At 43.6% G+C, this 17,005-nt stretch overlaps 1 protein-coding gene across 8 annotated transcripts in view; it reads left to right on the plus strand.

The window, feature by feature from the left end:
• The window catches only part of IGSF5 (immunoglobulin superfamily member 5), a 40,354-nt gene extending 23,655 nt beyond the window's left edge, over positions 1-16,699 (plus strand). For 4 of the 8 annotated variants that reach the window (XM_032355319.1, XM_032355302.1, XM_032355346.1 and 1 more), the window contains 5 exons: positions 2,329-2,472; positions 5,244-5,268; positions 8,695-8,795; positions 10,061-10,134; positions 15,733-16,699. In XM_032355319.1, the coding sequence (XP_032211210.1) occupies positions 2,329-2,472; positions 5,244-5,268; positions 8,695-8,795; positions 10,061-10,134; positions 15,733-15,828 (440 nt within the window). In that variant the 3' untranslated portion in view covers positions 15,829-16,699. The remainder of the gene's footprint in view (positions 1-2,328; positions 2,473-5,243; positions 5,269-8,694; positions 8,796-10,060; positions 10,135-15,732) is intronic. The other 4 variants (XM_032355313.1, XM_032355365.1, XM_032355336.1 and 1 more) reach the window with 3 other exon arrangements.
• Positions 16,700-17,005: the final 306 nt, after the last annotated feature.

Below are 17,005 nucleotides of genomic sequence, written 5' to 3' on the forward strand. Positions count from 1 at the left end.
CATCCTGTAATGTGGCAGTTTGCTTGGGAAGCGTTTCCATTTCGGGCATTCTTAGTGTGTGAGTCCACCAAACACATACATTCCAGACCCCCTGACTTGGCACCACAGCAGGCAGCCTCTGAATCTGCTTGTGTAACAACCATTCCTGGTGATGCCTGGGAATTTTGCTGTCTGTGTAGCAAGTGGGTAACTTGTATTACTCTCTGCGTGTGAAGACGCTGGCTTGTTTGAAAGCTCCAGTTGTGGGGCGCCTGGGTGGTTCCATTCGTTTATAGTGTCTGACTCTTGATTTTGGCTCAGGTCATGATCTCAGGGTCGTGAAATAAGGCCCTGCGTTGGACTCTGAACTCAGGACAGAGTGTTGCCTGTCCGTCTCCCTCTGCTCCTTCTCCGGCTCTTTCTCTTTCTCTCTCAAATAAATAGATAAAAATAAAATCTTAAAGCTCTAGTCCTGGGGCTGAGGAGGGGTGATATAGGAAGGGCAGAATATTGTCCCCAGCACCTCCTACCTTTCCTGGGGAACTCTTTTCAATCTTTATCTGTCCCAACTCCTCTCAGAAAAATGGGTGATGTGGAGACCCATCCTCCCCTCCCCACATTCATCCTATGTGCCCAGTATGTGTCAGGTGCTTGGGATATAAGGAAAATAAGACGGTCCTTGACTTTGAGGGGACTAACTTTCATTTAGAGAGTAGCAGGTGTGTAAGGAGAGCTGGAAGTGATAGCAAGCAATTTCACAAACATTTAAGGTGAAGATGAATAGGAGATTTTTTTTTAAAGGAAATTAAACAAAAAGCTATCACAGGTCATGCAGAGGAGCTTTGCACCAAGAGCAGAAGATGCATATATTTTTATATTATGTAATTCTTCAAAGCACAGAGTTCTCTGAGTTTTAGCACTTGCCTGGAGATTAGTCCTTGTGTTACTTTGTAGTGGAATCCTTACTTGTCCATGAGTCATAATCCAGCTGGTTGATGGTCACAAAAACCAGGGCATTCGTGATCATGTCTAACCATTGCCACAAGGTACTCTGAGCTTTTCACTTTGACACAGGATTAGCAAATTATGATTTCAAGGTCAATTTTCATGGAAAACTCTAAGGGAAAACACGTAAGAATGGGTTTCCCCTATAAGCGCTAGTTCCAGCGAGCTGGAAGGTTGTGGATTTACAGACTGTATCTTCCTTCACAAGAAGTCTGTGGTTTCAGTATTTCCCGATGATTTGCATTTAATAAATAGCATTCATCCACAGTGAGAGTCCAACCAAGCACTCAGCTGAGTGACAGACTTTACTGAGAAGCACTTCACGTTTGAACAGATCGACTTAGATGCAACTTGACCTCAGCGTGTTTCAGGAGGGGAAACGCAATGCTGGATAGGACCTCCTTGCAGTTCTCACAAACCCGGTGCTGGGTGGTGCAGTCCAGCGGGACTTTCTGTGACGAGCGCAATGCTCTACACCTGTTGGAATCGGGCACTTGAAATGTGACGAGTGCGACTGAGGAGTTGAGTATTTAGTGCTTATCATTTTGGTTCATTTAATTCGAATTTAGATAACTGCATGGAGCGTGCTGGACAGCTCTGGCTAAGACAGGACTGCCCTACTCAAAATGGCTTTCTCTTCTCCCTTCCCTCCTGCCCCACTCCCCGCTGGCGGCTGCCTGTCCATTCTTTCCCCAAGTCCGTAACTACTGCATACAGCAAGAGGACAAAGCGGACATTAAAGAAGGTGGCTCCTGAAGAGCCATGGGAAACAGCAATCAGCTGATGAGAGAAGCGTTCTGTATGTGGAGTCTCGGTGGGCTGGGGCTGAAAGGCTTGTAGGACACTCCTTTAGATGTGACACCTCTACAGCTTGTTCTCATTTCTTTTGGACTCTGGATCCCTGAAGGATGGGGACATGGGAGGGAGAACCAAACACCAGTCTTGCAGTCTTTGTCCAGCAGTAGCTGCTCAGTAAGGATTCTGCGGCTAAATAAAGGATACTGGAGTGTGGTAATTTCTACTTCAACCTGGGAGCTGTCTCCTTTTGCCATCTACCCTCCCTGAAGGACTGGTAGAGGCACTAACCAATGGACACTGGGGCTGTGGTGCTCAGCGGTATTTATTGGCAGCACTAAGTATTGTAATGGAAGATCCTGTAGAGAATTGAGTATCTGAGCACGCTCAAGAGAAGTTGGCCTATGACAACCACCTGTAGTGGGCCACAGAGTTATATTATTGGAAAAAAAGTCTGACTTACAGGGTAGCAGAATCAGTGCTTACGTACTCTAGACAGTGGCAAGCACCAGTAAATTAATTTTTTGTTCTCTCTTTTCAACCTTATAGGCAGCATTGATAAAGCAGGGACAGCCTTGCCTACCTGGGCCATAGCTCTGCTTGCAGTATCCCTGTCATTGCTTTTCATCCTGATAATTGTTCTGATTATAATATTCTGCTGTTGCTGTGTCTCCTCAAGACAAGGGAAAAAAGGTAATTTTTGGTTCATATAGATTTGTGTATATTTTTCAACTTTTGGTACAAGCACTTGAAACCCATTAGCTCCTTAGCAATTTCATAAGATGCATTGACCTTGAGAGCGTCCTTCACTTGGAAGTGGACATTTGAGCTTCAGAGTATGAAAGGACTTTCTGAAAAGGGTTACATTCCTTTGGGGCCTGGTGTAACCCCTCCGGGGAAGACCTAGATCTTCACACTTATAGGAAGGTGAAGAGACAGCACCTTTCTGAGCAAAGACATCGACTACTTGAATTTTGTGCTTATTTTCGAGGATGTAAGGGCATTATAATCTGCCTTTCAGGTGCTATGCTTTTTTTCCTATCTGAGCACATTAAAAGATTATTTCCTATTTTGTGTAATTCCAAATTGCCTTTTGTAGGAAAATGTTGTAGTTGGTAGGAAGAAAAAGAAGGTCTTCTGTCAAGTAAAAATAATACAGATAAAATTAATAAAGGTAATTATGCATCTCTTCTGAATGAGGTCTTTTGGAGTACTCAAAGCAGTGACCTTGTTTGGGGGTCAGGCTTGAATTCGAGGTTGGGGTGGGCTTGTGGTAGAATTCAGCTGTCTATGACTCCAGGAACCACAGGATCTTTTTATGTGGATGTCTTAGGACTTTCCAAGTGCTCAATGTATGTCCAGCCTTACCTTTCTTTGTCTCTTAAAAGCTTACCTATATGCCAATTTGAATATTTTCTACAGTTAAGGTATTTTTCTTAAAATCAGACTTATGATATTAGGCTATGTGTCAGTTCAATTGCATTTAAAATTTTATTAATGCTAATTGCCATTCGATGAGCACTTTTTGTGGCTGTCAGTCACCGTGTTAATTACCTTACATGGAATGCCTCTGTTACTGAGATATTCTGTGTAAAGTGCATAGTTACGCTCTATCTAGGCTAATTGTCGAGCCCGAACCCATGCGTGGATTTGCTTTGGGATTGGGAATTAATTCTGTCATACGACTTTATTCCCTAGGAAACAGAACATGAAAGGTAGTAAGCCTCTGTTGGCCCAGATTTGATGGAATTTGCTTTTACCTGGGAGTTACCCTATACGCCACAGACGGATTATTCAAATAAAATACACTGGATTTTAAGTGAAAACTATGGATAACTTAAATTTTAAGTGAGAAGTGACTAGGATTGTTCCGCGCCTTCACATTATTATTTTCAACATCAGCTGCTGTGGTGTTGAGGACTTTCTGGTTGTTTGGGTTGCTGCTTCTCTTCCGCTGTTTTTTGTCTGTTCCACAACAGCCTCATAAGATGGTTGTGAGGGTTGGTGGCCCACGTTAAGATGTGCACCAGGGTGACTCTGATTCTTAGCATCTTCATTTACAAGCTGGGAATAAGTTCCATCCTATAGACTGGTTGTGACAATAAAATAAAATGGTAGACGAAACTGTTTCTACCCTAGATTTTATCCTTTATTTAACACTGAGATGAAAAGCTCATGTAAGAGTGAGCTGTTTTTATTGCCCTTGTTCAAAACAAGTCTAGGTAAGGGCTATGGACAGCGCCTGTGACAGCCTACTTACAAGTCCACTGCATTGGGTAGAATTCACAGAGGACACTACACTTCCCCTTGACATAAATGTAAAAGATCAGGGAGGTCTGGATTTCCCCATAATTATCTCTATGCTTGAAAGCAACAAACATCAGTTTTCTTCAGAAGTATTTTCTGGCACATTGCTTTGCCAGTGTCTGGGAATTCTCAGTGCTCTGACTGGTTAACTGGGGACTGGCGAGGAGGGGTGAGGACCCCACTCAGTGTGGTCTGAAGGCCTTGGGATTGCTTCTGCTAATAGAGCAGAGAAACCGAGAGCCATCTCCTGGAGTGCGTTCCTTATGGGAATGCTAGTGACATTTCAGACTGTCATTCTCTTTCATTTCAAATAAGATTGCTTCTTAGGTCCATTTTGGGTTGTGAATTGGCAGATGTTATTTCAACTGGAAGTAAGTGAGAACATACCTAAAAATGAGGAAAATAAATTTTTTTTTAGATTTCAGTAATAGAAGGTCTAGACAGGAAAGCAGAGTTGCAAAGAACATTGGCTTTTGAGACAGTTGATTGGGGACTGGTGTGTGGTTCTCTTACTCCCTATTTTCAGGTTCTATGTCCCCTCCAGTCCAAGAATCCATTGATTAAAAACATTAGTAATTTAATGACAGCTTCTAGGGGTGGATGCAACTCCATGCATTAATACCATTACTACATACTGATTGAAAATGTATCTTAGAATCAAGGAAGTATGGTGCTTATACAATGTAATTCCTTATTTGTTATACTATGGTAATAAAATATAATAGTGTCTACTTTGTTAAAAATATGATGTTGCTAACACCTACCTCTTGGGTTGTTGTAAAGATAAAAATGAAATAATCTCTGTGATAGTGCTGGCACACAGTGAGTACTGAACAAATGGCAGAAGGTACTGGGAATGCCTCATGCCTCTTCCTAGTGAATAGAGTCTTTGTATTTCCCTAATCAATTCACTATTAAATACTTAATAGGTACCCACTATACTTCAGGTGCAGTAGTTATGATAGTTACTAGTGAATTCTACTTTCCTTATGCTTGAAAATTATTTGGTAACTTGGTATGGGGGAATTTAATAATACTCTAAGGGGTCACAAATACTCAGCAATGTACTTAAAATCAGGGGGATATTTTCAGAATAGCTATCTTGATTTTGCTAATGTGATTTCTGTCCCCACCCCTCCCCCCCCTTTTTTTTGCAGAGTCTAGTTATCAAAGTGAAATAAGGTAAGTTTGAAATCACATCAATTTTCTGAAAACAAAAACAAACAACTGAAAAATAACCAAACAACACCAACCCTACTACCACTAACATATACAGCTGTGGGATTTCAGGATTATGTTACTCAAAATAAAATACCAAAAATGGACAACTCTGAAAAACATGTATGCCAAACACAAACTCATATGGCAAAAACAACTGTAGAATAAAATAAGGGATGGAGCTACTGCCTACATCTGACTTGCTCTAGCTCACTTTGGAAACAGATTTTCTGCTTAGTGTCTGACATTCGCAGCTCTTTCCACAAGAGGACACTATGCACCATGACTGTTGCCCCTCCTGTTCTGAGTCAATGCAGGGGACTTGAGGACTATTTCAAGGGTAAAGAACAAGGCAGAGGCCCTGCTGGAATTTCTGGGACCGTGGAGAGCAGTGAGGCCAGCTGAATGGCTTCAGGCACATGAAACTGAACAGGGAGACAAATTAGGTAGTGTTCACTGCTTGTGCAACTAATGTGGGAGGGGACAGAAAAACCCCTGGCATTCCCATGGCTGCCCTGAAATGGCTGCAAGTACTTTTAAGGAAGCTGTGTCAGGGACCTACAATAATACAATAACCAGTTTAAATGTCTCAATATTTACACAAGTATAAACGCAGTAAGGGGAGGGATTTTTAGACAGAGCTCATTTTGCTGGGAGGTGTTATAACAAAACCACGGCTAATTTTCAGTATTTTATTAGATACTTTTAGTTTTTGAAATGCTGAGATTTTAAAACACCTTTTGGCTATCCATGGTGAACAAAGATGTGTACAGTCATCGTGTAACAGACACTAGCCATACTCCCTCTGACCCCGGAGGCTTACTGGTGATGATGTGGTGCTGGGGGAGCGGGCTGTGGTCTCTCTCAGGACGCCACAAAGCCGCAGTCTGAAACCACCTCCTTTGGAGCTTGACTTGGGACAAGAGGAGAGGACGGGAAATGGACTCCAGTAATTATTCTAGCATTTCTCTTGATGGCTGTCTCCAGCAAGCAGGGTGGCGGCCTGGATTCTTCCTTTCACCATTATGGACTTTGTAGTATTTTTTAATCTCTATTCTCTGGGATCTTAGATGATTTCAGGACCTAGAACAGTGGTCAGCAGCTATTTGGGGTCACAGATAGAGGATGAGAAGAATAAGGACAACAGCAGCAGTAATACGGCCGTAGGGATGACAATCGCTAGTGCACGCTGAGTGCTGAACGTGTGTTAGGTCCAGCGAGGAAAGGCAGGGCGGCTCACTGGCACCCCCGTATCCCACCTGGCTTCCCTGCTCTGTGCAAACTCCAGCTGCTCCCAGGCTCCTTCTGCAGTAAAATCATGCACACATTCCTTCCTATAGAACCAATGCTTGTTTATTATAGAAAAAATTAAAAATTTACTTTTAGGAGTGATTTTGAGGGGCCCTGGGGGTACAGTCTGTTGAGCATCCGACTCTTGATTTCTGCTGGGTCGTGATCTGAGGGACGTGAGACTGAGCCCTCCATGGGGCTCCGTGCCCAACGCGGAGTCTGTTTGAGACCTTCTCTCCCTCTGCAACTCCCCCCATAAAATAAATGAGTAAATCTTTAAAAACAGAGAAATGATTTTGAAATCACCCCTAATTCTACTGTTCGGAAGCAGGTATTGTTAAGTAAGTATGTACCTGCTCTCACACACATGTGCTCACATAGGTACATGCACATATGCATTTTGTGAAATTTGGATCAGCATGAATCTAATTTCGTAACTTGCTTGTCTTACTTGGCACTATTCTGAAGATTATTTCTGTTAATAAATTTCTGTAATAAATACATTTCTGTTAATAAATGGTAAAAATAAATTTCTGCTTAATAAAAATATCTTACTCAAGTATGAGTTCAGGGATACAAATTGTAGGTGTGTAGCTCAATTACTTTTCACAAAGCATACGGACCTTGAGTGGGGACATGCTGAACTAGAGTACCCTCAACACTCCAAACTCCCCATGCCCCTCAAATCACTGTCTGACCCTTCCTCAAAGGTCATGTCTTTTTTTTTTTTTTTTTTTTTAAGAGAGACAGAGTGAGAGAGAGGGGCCAAGGAGGGACAGAGAGAACCTTAAGCAGACTCCACGCCCAGTGCAGAGCCCAACACTGGGCTGGATCTCACAACCCTGATTCCAAATCAAGAGTCAGACATCCAGGCATCCCAAAGGTTATGTCTTCTGACCTCTATGCCCACATCCCCCGAGATTAGGTTCATATGAACTTTAAGTAAATGGAATCATATTGTGTATACTCATGCATTTTGGTTTTCTTAAGCATCACACTGTGAGATTGGTCCATATTGTTCAGTGAAGAGGTAGATGGTTTACTATTACATAATAGCAGACTGTGGGTATATATGCAATTGATTTTTCCTTTATACAGGCATTTGGATAGTTTTTGGAGTTATTATGAATTCTGTGGCACTAAACAGTTATGGATCTTTGGTGACGCGCTCATTAGTACTCCTCTCTGTATTCTCCCCGGGTGGGTGCAGGTGTACCAGTGAGCGCCGGGTAGGTGGAATCAATACCCCACAGTTTTCTAAAGTGGGTGTGCCAGTGTATACTTCCACCACAGTATGTGAGAGCTCTCATCTGTAATAATTTTTACAGGTGGCATGGAGTTTCATTTTAGAGATGTATTGTCATTTATTTCACTAGTCCTCTATGGTGGGGCACCTGTGTCATTTGCAGTTTTTGCTATTACAACATTCTTTCAAGTAAATCTTTGCACATACCTGGTTATTTCCCAAGAAGTCCTCCGTGGTCAAACACGAATATCTTTAACTCTTTGGATTTCCACTGCCAAGTTTTCTTCCCCTAGGATGTTGCCCAAATTTTTACTTTATTTCAGAGATTGGCATATGTTCTCTATAAAGGGCCAGATTGTAAATATTTTGCTTTTGCCGGCCGCATGCTCTCTATCACGGTTACTCAGTTTTGGCGTGGTACCATGCAGACAGCCAAAATTATATGGAAGCAGACAGGTGTGGCTGTGTTCCAGTGAAACTTTAATTACAGGAGGAGGTGGATTTGCCCTATGGGTCGCAGTTTTCCAAGCCTGCTTAATTTGGTCACTGGCTTCTGGGGGTTGATTGTGGATGGGGGAATGGAGTCCATGGGCATATTTCTGTCCACCTCAATGGGAGTGTGAGCAGGCAGACCACCTACACAGTCGTGCTGGTGCCTATAAGTTTCCATCCTGATGCTGTGGTTTAACAAGTAAGAGTGCTCTGGGCGAACCAGAGTGAACCCAACATCCATGGCTGGTTAACATTTGGCTTTTTAAAAATAAGTAATAAATTAAGTAAAATTAATTAATGAAATTAAAATTTAAATTAAGCAAAATAAAATTAAGTAATAAAATAAAATGGTCTAATTCCAGAAAATCCGCAAGTATGAAGACAAACAAAGAAAGTTTAGAGACAAATGTGAAAAGTGGGAGTGAAAACAATGCCTACAGCCCAGATGAACCCAGGATGGCAAGTGAGTGGGTGGGTGGGGCTGTCGGAAGACCTGAAGGGGAGTGTGGGGGAGGGGCTTGCTGACCCTGACAAGGCACCAGCTGCACAAGGCAGGGGACTCAGCCCTTGCTGGTCATTCTTTTTTGAGAAATTTTCAGAAGAAGGAGAAATTTCAGGGCTGGAAGAATATAGGAATATAGGAATATTCTAGAATATAGAAATATTCTATAAAAAGTAAAAATCTACCTATTTCCCCAAAGTTTAAAATAGAGTGGAATGATAATTTAAGGGCTTTAAAATAAATATTCTTTTTTTTTTAAATGCTTTCTCTTTTGTTAAAGCCATCTAGCTTTAGAAAAGCGTTTGAGGAGGGATTTTAATATATTGAGGGTCTCTTTCCCAAAATGTCAGATAAAACCGAAACTCAGCGAGAAATCTGTTCCTACTGAGCTTTGGACTGTGTGCAATGTTGAAGAACAAAACCCAATTTCAAAAAGTCTTTGTAGTGCCGGAATGTCTTCCCTTTGGAGGACAGAGTCCTTGAAGGGACATCTCGGAAGGCTTGGCCACTGGGAGGCAGCAGGGATCTGGTTTGATCTGAGATCCTTCTGGAAGGTAGATGAGAGAGGGGACGAGTGTGAATGGTCTGGAGAGGGAGACCCTAACAAGTTGCCTGGCAGAACAAATTCCTTGGAGAGATGTTTCATTAATCAGTTCTTGCTGAGAGCCCCCCCACCCCTCCTGCAAATTGTTTTCACTAAGACTGGGGCCGCCCTCCCAGCCCATTCCCCCCTTCACCATGGCGGTCTCCCACGTCCATTCCGAATGGCTCACTTCAGATTCTTAAAAAGTCTACGAAGCATGACTGTGTCCTTTCATATTCTGATCACAGCTTACAAAATTCCCTGGGGGCGAATATTTATTCATTAGTGTTTTGAGCAATTAATCAAGTAGTTTGACCAAAATCTAGGCCCAAACCAAACCTCTCTGTCTTTTTGTCCTCTTGTGTCATGTGTTTATTTTCCTTGGTCAGCATTAAAGCCACAGATTCACCTTGTCTCTGGATGAGACTCAGGAAGGACTGCATTGTGAGTTTTCCATGTTTTTATTTCATTAGAAGAATAAGTTTCCTCAAGGAAACTCTAAAGACAAGTCTGTTTATGGTTAAGGATTGCTTTATGCTTGGGTTACTGTATAAAAGCAAATGTGTTTCCTTATAAATCAGAATTGCTGGACTATTATTTGGGTTTTGTTACTTATCACTCTAAAATCACTCTTCCATTGCAGAGCTTGCTTCTCTCGCTCAAGAGTCCTCTGAATCCAGTGTTCGGGAACAACAAGGAAATAGACAACCTTATCAGGTGACTCAGATCATTTTCCAGATTTTGAGATTTTTTTTTGCCATTTAAAATCCGTTGCCTGATGGTAGGTGATTATAAAATGGTGCTTATAACCTGTGCTCACTGGTTAACCCGTTAGCATGGAGGACGTACACATCTCTTGCACAAAAGTGTAGGTGTGGGCTTGTAGACCTTGGGGTATCTCTTACATGCCCACCTAGAGATGATGAGTGGGCGGTTAGATGTATAGGTCTGGAGCTCCAGGGGAGGAATGCTAGTTGTAGATACTGTTGGTTGTTTGACAAACTCTGATGGGCCCCTTCTTTCCAAAGAACATGAAGAACACAGTCACCCAGGAACCATGAGGACATGGTATGTTATTTTTCTGGCACAGAGTCAGTGTTGGTTGCCACAGATGAGTGAACTGGAGCGCATACACAGAAAAAACGATTCTTCGTATCCACAGTCATATTAGGCAAAATACGTATTTTCTGACCTTCACGAAGTCACCTTCAAATGAGAAGCACTTTGATGTGACTCTGCGATGCTGTCCCTCATAGGCATGGGTATTCTCCTCTTTAGCTTTTAGAAAAGGCAGATTTGCAGATTGGGCTCCTGAAGCAAGTGAGTTCCCGAGGTCTTGGCTGTGTTCTGCCTACAAATCGCCATCGGTCTGAAGTGCCGCTGCTGGGAATGCCTCTCGACCCATCATTCTCTCTTGGGCTAGATATCGACTTGGGTTTCTGGGCCACTCCAGGCCGTAATACTCCTCCCTGCAGTTGGGATTCAGCTCAATCCATATATCTTGCCAGTGACGTGTGCCTTCTAGGCCTTTGTGGGGGGAGGGGTGAGTTTCGATTGATGCTCAGCTGTGTTTTGGGAGGACCTAAGTGATGTCACTACTGGAAAACCAGTGGTAGCCAGATGGGAAGACATATAAGGATCTATGGCACCAAAGAACATTGGCCCAAGTGACATTGTTGGGGACAAGTTCAGGCTCTGTCCTTAGGCTGGTGTCAGGAAAATGGAGAGGAAAATTCCCTCCCATTAAGGCTCTTGTCTTTGACACAATGTCATCGTTGTCTTCTTCTTCTTCTTCTTCTTCTTTATTTTTAACATATAATGCATTATTTGCCCCAGGAATACAGATCTGTGAATCACTGGGCTTACACATTTCACAGCACTCACCATAGCAGGCACATATGTCTTCTGATGCATCAGTCTGGCCCTGGGAGGGAAGGCTATAGAGATGCAACCGATTCTCCTCCGAGGGGTCATCTCTTGAGTAAGGGGCGGCTGGCCAAAGGGAGTTATCACTAGGCTGTGAAGGATGTTTCCTGTCAAACCTCTACAACTAGACCTGAATGGGAGCTGTGGCTGATGGAAGGGTTTTCTTCACCTAGTACCAAGCATGGTCACCCAGGAACACACTTCCTCCAGCCTTTATTTCTGTGGCTTTTCTATGGTTACCTTTTACGGTCATGTGTGTTTCCATCAGAGAAGCTGATGTACTTATTTCTGGGGTTGGGAGCATGGGGTAAGCAGGGAGGGAGTCAGAAAGGTCATGTCAGATGATCTCCCCCTGAAGTAGAAATGAGGACAAAGGGGGAACTCCAGATGGTTTTGGATATAGGAATGGAGAATGACATTTTGGAGCTTGGAGTAGATGCTTCTTAGGCTTGAAGTGTTTTGAAAATACGCATCGAGAGAAACTTAAGAAGTTTCTGCTACTTAAACATGTAACCAGCTAAATAATCTATTGGTGGAAAAAGAACAGTGGCCCAGAGTTGCTGGGCCCTGGGGAATGGTCACGCACACCTGTGTTTCTTGAAGAGTCTGTCAGTCTTCTAGGGAAGGGTTTATCTTGGCCCAGAACATCAAGGTCCTTAAGAAACCAACAGAAGACAAAGAAGAATAGCTGTTTTTGCCTGGGCTAAAGCCCGGTGGGGGCTGCTTAAATAGCTGGGTTCTTCTGCGTAGAGTTGGGGCACTTCAGTGCAAAGACAGTTTTGAAGAGGCCCCTCTCTGATCGTGATTCTCAGGGACAGGCCTAGGCTCTGTCCGTAGGTTGTTCATTTGGAGAACGTGAACCCGAGAGGTGGGTTATGCTTTTCGTGAGCACATACGGAAGGGATGGAGCAAGACGGATGGTGGAGAAAGTGGCTGGGCTTTGGAGCTCGTGGCCCAGAGAGGTCATAGTCCTGCATGTTGGCCGCTGGCCACTTGAGAGCTGCCAAGTGGCCAAGCCACTCCCTACTGAAGAGGTCAAGGTGAGCTGCGGCACCCCGGGGCCAGACCTGTAGCCGTGCCTGGTGCAGGATGCCATGCTGTCTCTGTGCAGGTGGAAGACGTCCTTCCTCAGAATGTTTTCTTTTCTCTTAGCCTTTCTCCATTCTGTAGGGAGCCTTGACCCCTAATGGACCAGGAGAGGCAGCTGAGAGCTTCTTAGAGCTCCTTCATCTGTTTTTCACCCCAGCCTCTTCTTCTTGGGCCTCAGTGTGCCTCCTGCCTGTGACAGAGCCGCCAGGGCTGCTGCGGGGTCCTTCCATGCACATGGGCTCCAGTGGGGCTCCTGCCCAAGAAGCTGGCTTGCGGGAGTTTAGGTCTGTTGACCCAGACTACACGATTGTGCAGAGTATCTGCACTAGCCTCGGGTCCTGCATAGCCTGTAGCTCCAGCTGAGAGATTTCCAGCTGGCAGGCAGCCTGCAGCCAAAGTTCTTCCAGCCCCAGCACCTCGGAGCTGGTAGAGGCAGATGCATGTCCGATCCGTGGAGGCGAGGTGCCTACGTCAATGACCGAGGCTCCCGTTTTGTATTAATAGGTCTCACAGTGGGGCGATCTTGGCTTTGCCAACAGCACAGCCACTGTAGAGTCTGTGCTCCCGTTCTCTCTTCATGCTGGCTTTCTCATCTGCTCAACCTGCTGCTCTTATTTTCGCTCAGCACTTTCAGATCTTAACTAACGGGTGGCCATGGACCACATGCAGTCTAGCGCAGCATTCCCGGGTGCTCATTAAAAAGTTGTTTGTTAAAGTGGAGAATGTCTTCAGTGCCTCGACTTCTGCTGTCACAGGCCAGGCGATACAAGACATGTGCATGCAGTAGACACAGTCCCTTTGCGGAGAATCACAATCTAGTCATGATAAGCAGTATTATTAGACCGATATAGATGAATACGCTACATAAAAATGCTGTGTTTTGGGTCATTGAGGAGAGGTATATAATTCCACGTCAGATTGTCACTTTGCTTGTTTGCAGTCTTGGGCACTTTTTTTTTTTTCCCCAAGGGATTCCTGTTTAGACATGATACAAGAAAGGGAAAGCCTGAAGGGCCAGGGGCGACGTATGGGAATTATTATTTTTTTTAAATTTTTTTAAAAATTTATTTTCAGCATAACAGTATTCATTGTTTTTGCACCACACCCAGTGCTCCATGCAATCCATGCCCTCTCCAATACCCACCACCTGGTTCCCCCAACCTCCCATCCCCCGCCCCTTCAAACCCCTCAGATTGTTTTTCAGAGTCCATAGACATATGGGAATTATTGATACAGCTTTTAGGATGCCCAGATTCTTGATCCCACCTATAGACTCCTGGCTCAGTGGACTTGGGGTGCAGCCTGAGTGTGTCTGAATTTTAAGACAACATGGAGGGATTGTCTAGGTGACCAGGTCTATGGGTAATTGACTACCTTATAACAAGATGGAAATGAGGGGCTTTGGGGCTGCAGAGACCCTGGAGCATGCATTAAGCTACAGGAAGGGTCAGAAAGGAAAACAAGAGTAATGTTCCAAACGGATGCATACCAAAATGTGATGCTTCTCTCCACTGATGATTCCTATCCGGGCTGGACTTACCGTTCAGGATATGTAATACCAACTTTGTTTCTAGGAAGGAGTTTCTGTTGGTGAAGTGCAGTAAACTCAGGTGTAACTGCCCATGAAACACATGAGGACAAAATTAATAAATAAAATTAGAAAGTCTCACTAACAATTACAGCTAACGGGAAGGACAAGCACCCTTTGTTTTATTTTATTTTATTTTATTTTAAATTTTTTCAATTTATTTATTTTCAGAAAAACAGTATTCATTATTTTTTCACCACACCCAGTGCTCCATGCAATCCGTGCCCTCTATAATACCCACCACCTGGTACCCCAACCTCCCACACCCCGCCACTTCAAACCCCCCAGATTGTTTTTCAGAGTCCATAGTCTCTCATGGTTCACCTCCCCTTCCAATTTACCCAACTCCCTTCTCCTCTCTAACACCCCTTGTCCTCCATGCTATTTGTTATGCTCCACAAATAAGCGAAACCATACGATAATTGGCTCTCTCTGCTTGACTTATTTCACTCAGCATCATCTCTTCCAGTCCTGTCCATGTTGCTACAAAAGTTGGGTATTTGTCCTTTCTGATGGAGGCATAATACTCCATAATGTATATGGACCACATCTTTGTTTTATATGAAGTCATGGGCTTTGCAAATGTTTTCCATCCTGGTGACTAGTTAACACAAAGGGTCCCCCTTTTCCTTTCCTGTTTCCAGGGCTCAACTCCCTGCCAGTCAATTTTTCTGTTTATTTTGGGCAACTCTGTTTCTTTCTCTCCGGAGTCTGTCAGTTTTGAACGGTGAGCGCATGGAGGTCTTGAAACGCAGATCAAGTCTTCCCCGCTAATCACCACCCTTCTGAGATAAACAGAAATACACTCTTGATAAATTTAGAAAACAGCAATGTGTTAGCGTAGCCCAACAGGGAAAACAAAAGGCAAACCACAAATGCAAAAATGTCAAGCCTATTCACAGCAGAAGGCCAGTTCTTAGAGCAGGGTGGTGAGGTGGCTCCCCCAGCTTCCTGTTCTCCCCGCATGACTGGGAGTCGCTAAGTTAAGCCCCAGAGCCAGAGTGATTCTATCCTCAAGACTTAATGACATTCCATTGCGACGTAAATAATGCATGGTGCCCAGTTACATTATTTAGGATGTGCAAGGCAGCTGCAGTGCCCTGGAATCTGAGCTGACAGTCTCAGAACTGGCAGGAAAACATAGCGCATGCTTTGCAATAGGGTAGTACTGCTGGGCAAGCACTGGCCCGTCTGGAGGAGTGTGCGGAGTGCCTGCAGACACATTTCCCAAGGGGAATGGCAAAGACCACGTTTCTGAGAGGAGGCAGCTGCGTGGCCTCCCAGGGAGAGAGCAGGCTGACCTGTACAGACAGTTCAATTTTGCTCCTCGCCTTTAGAATCAAAGTCTGTTTTTAAAGAAGGTTAGAAATATTTTATATTTTCATGCTGATTAGAATTTCCTTAGGAAGATTGAAAAAAAGAAAAAAAAAAAAGAAAACAAACCAGAAGAGTGCATCTTTCCTGTCATTTGCCTTCATACAAACAAATTCTGGATTCTTTGAACTGCATTACTCGTTAGGCCCGGAGCTTGGACACCTCTGGAGCGTGTGGTTATTGAAATAAGGCAAGAAAGGAAGGATGTGTGTTAACATCTTTGGTTCCTCTCTGGGCCCTCATGCGTCTTCTTATCTGATGAGTGGAGCTATCGGCTCAAATTTGCCTTTTATGTCGCTCTCCACTGATAAAACCCACCCTCCTCCCTTTGTCCCCAGGGACCTGACCACCGGTTGCCGGGACCCGCAGGTCGTCCACAGGTTTCCTTCATCATGACCAGTCCCAAGACTGTCAGGAATGCAACTCTGGTCTAGCCAAGATGTCCCTCCAGTTCCATTTTGCACGTGGCTGATGCCCTGCCTCACGCCGACACGGTTTCGACTTCCTCTCCGTCCCGAGGCTGGGCTCCCACTTCACTAGCGTTTCAGGGACAGAGCGAGGCTGGAGTGATCAGAATGGACACTTCGTGTGGGGAGAAAGAGTCCATTTCCCCACCTTCCAGGGTAAAATTTGGCTTTTGAAATGTTTCAAGATTTTCATGAATTCCACCAAGTTTCTAAGTAAAGCTGCAAATTCATCATCTTAATTTACTTGTCACTCGACACTCCTTCTTGCCAATCCCATCAATGGCGGATAAACCTCTATCTTACCACGACTTTTAAAAAATATTTTTGTTCTGTTATGTCCTATGAAGACAATATTTATGTGTGTTTAGCACGTGGGGCATTACTGTATATTATCTGTGAAAAAGGAGCATATGCATTAGGATCAATCAGAAATGTAAGATTTCCTGGAAAATCAGAAGTTATAGATTAAGAATAAGATTAAATTCAAAGCCAATGGGCATACTATGAAATATCTCATTATTGGATATTTATGTGAAGGCATTCACTTTTATCTGCTCCTTATCAGGCTGCTGTCATGTTGTCCGATGAGTTAGATGTGGATTATGATTTGTGGGGGACATACCTTACATGCTACAAATGCCGTGAAAAAGCTGGAAATGGGTAACATGTTCTTTAATAAATAAAAGAGAAAACACCAAAGAATGTTATTGCCTTTCTGAGTTCTGAACTATTCAGGTGGTGGCTGAAGGAATCATGACATTTAGGAGACTCTATTAAAAAAAATCACATTCTTCAATTTCTTTCATGAGTGTTCTATAGTTCCTCGAGTACAGTTCCTTTACCTCTTTGGTTAGGTTTATTCCCAGGTATCTTATGGTTCTTGGTGCTAGAGTAAACTGAATTGATTCTCTAATTTCCCTTTCTGTATTTTCATTGTTAGTGTATAAGAAAGCCACTGATTTCTGTACATTGACTTTGTATCCTGCCACGTTGTTGAATTGCTGTATGAGTTTTAGTAGTTGGGGGGTGGAGTCTTTTGAATTTTCCACATAAAGAATCATGTCATCTGTGAAGAGAGAGAGTTTGACTTCTTCATTGCCAATTTGGATACCTTTTATTTCTCTTTGTTGTCTGATTGCTGTTG

This window comes from Mustela erminea, chromosome 1 (assembly GCF_009829155.1).
Source record: "Mustela erminea isolate mMusErm1 chromosome 1, mMusErm1.Pri, whole genome shotgun sequence".
NCBI classification, from domain to species: Eukaryota; Metazoa; Chordata; class Mammalia; order Carnivora; family Mustelidae; genus Mustela; species Mustela erminea.